Genomic DNA, 1064 nt, shown 5'->3' on the forward strand with positions numbered 1-1064 from the left:
GCTGTGTGGCCCTCCCACCCCACCGTCCCCTTCTGGTTAATAACACTTTTTTGGGGCTCTCACCTTGGAAGGAGGAAGTGCTGACCCGGGTTCTCTCAAGCCCCCAGGTGCCCCGGGTCTCCCACCCGCCTTCACCATGGACTCGGGCCCCCTGGGGCCCCCAGCTCCAGTTCCCACAACTCAGGCAGGCTGGTCCAGGCCCTGGGCTGCCTCAGTCACCAGCCCCCCAGGGAGGAACCGGCCCCTCCCAGGGAGCCACTTCCGAGTTTTTTAGAAAAAGTTATCTCCCATTTCTTTTCAGCCAAGATGTTCAGTAAATATTTTTAGTACAGCACTTAGTGGACCACTTCCTAACTGTGCTTTCTTGCCACACAAGTGTCCTGGCAAGAGCCCCTTCTCTTTAAGACATCAGGAAGCCAGCTAGACCCTTTTGGGTCGGGAGCGCTGTGCAGCCCCAATAGCAAGGCCGTCTGTGTCTGAGCTGCCGGCCCCCCGGAAGCCCAGGACCCCCAGAGGAAGGAGCCAGGAGAGCACAAGTCTCTGGAGCTGCAGCCCCACCCATGGTTGGGAAGGGGCCCTGCGGGGCCGCCGCGTGGGTCTGAGGACAACCGCCCCGTGGAGCCCGGCCACCTGGGCTACTTCCCGCCCCGAGGGGCCCGGCGGGCCGCAGGCGCTTTGGCCACAGAACCACGCCACGTCAGCAATAAGAGCCGAGCCTTGGCCCAGCCTGGGCTGATGGCCTGGGTGCCCGAGAACCCAGCGTCCCACCTCCGGGGTACCCCATCTCAGCGCCCATGAGCTCTCTATTTGCCTGATTTATATGTATGAGATATAAATATATACAAAATAGCTATTTTGCTTAAATTTCTATGGTATGTAGAAGTGAAAAAATGATGAAGACAGGGTGCTCCTGTCTGAGTTTGGCCTTCCTGTCAGCTATGCCCTGCCCTCTCCTCACACCCCCTTCCAGTGGCTTCTGCCAACCACTGGGGGGAATGGGACTGGACCACTGTGGCCACTGTCCCAGCCCCTCAGAACTCCTATTCCAACCCGTCACACTTTGG

The 1064-nt window shown here is 59.1% G+C and overlaps 1 protein-coding gene across 1 annotated transcript in view; it reads left to right on the top strand.

Moving 5' to 3' along the window:
- The window catches only part of OSBP2 (oxysterol binding protein 2), a 123969-nt gene extending 123171 nt beyond the window's left edge, over positions 1-798 (top strand). The window contains exon 15 of the mRNA XM_010828873.1: positions 505-798. Within this exon, the coding sequence (XP_010827175.1) occupies positions 505-798 (294 nt within the window). The remainder of the gene's footprint in view (positions 1-504) is intronic.
- Positions 799-1064: the final 266 nt, after the last annotated feature.

This window comes from Bison bison, unplaced genomic scaffold (genome assembly GCF_000754665.1).
Source record: "Bison bison bison isolate TAMUID 2011002044 unplaced genomic scaffold, Bison_UMD1.0 scf7180017864495, whole genome shotgun sequence".
NCBI lineage: Eukaryota > Metazoa > Chordata > Mammalia > Artiodactyla > Bovidae > Bison > Bison bison.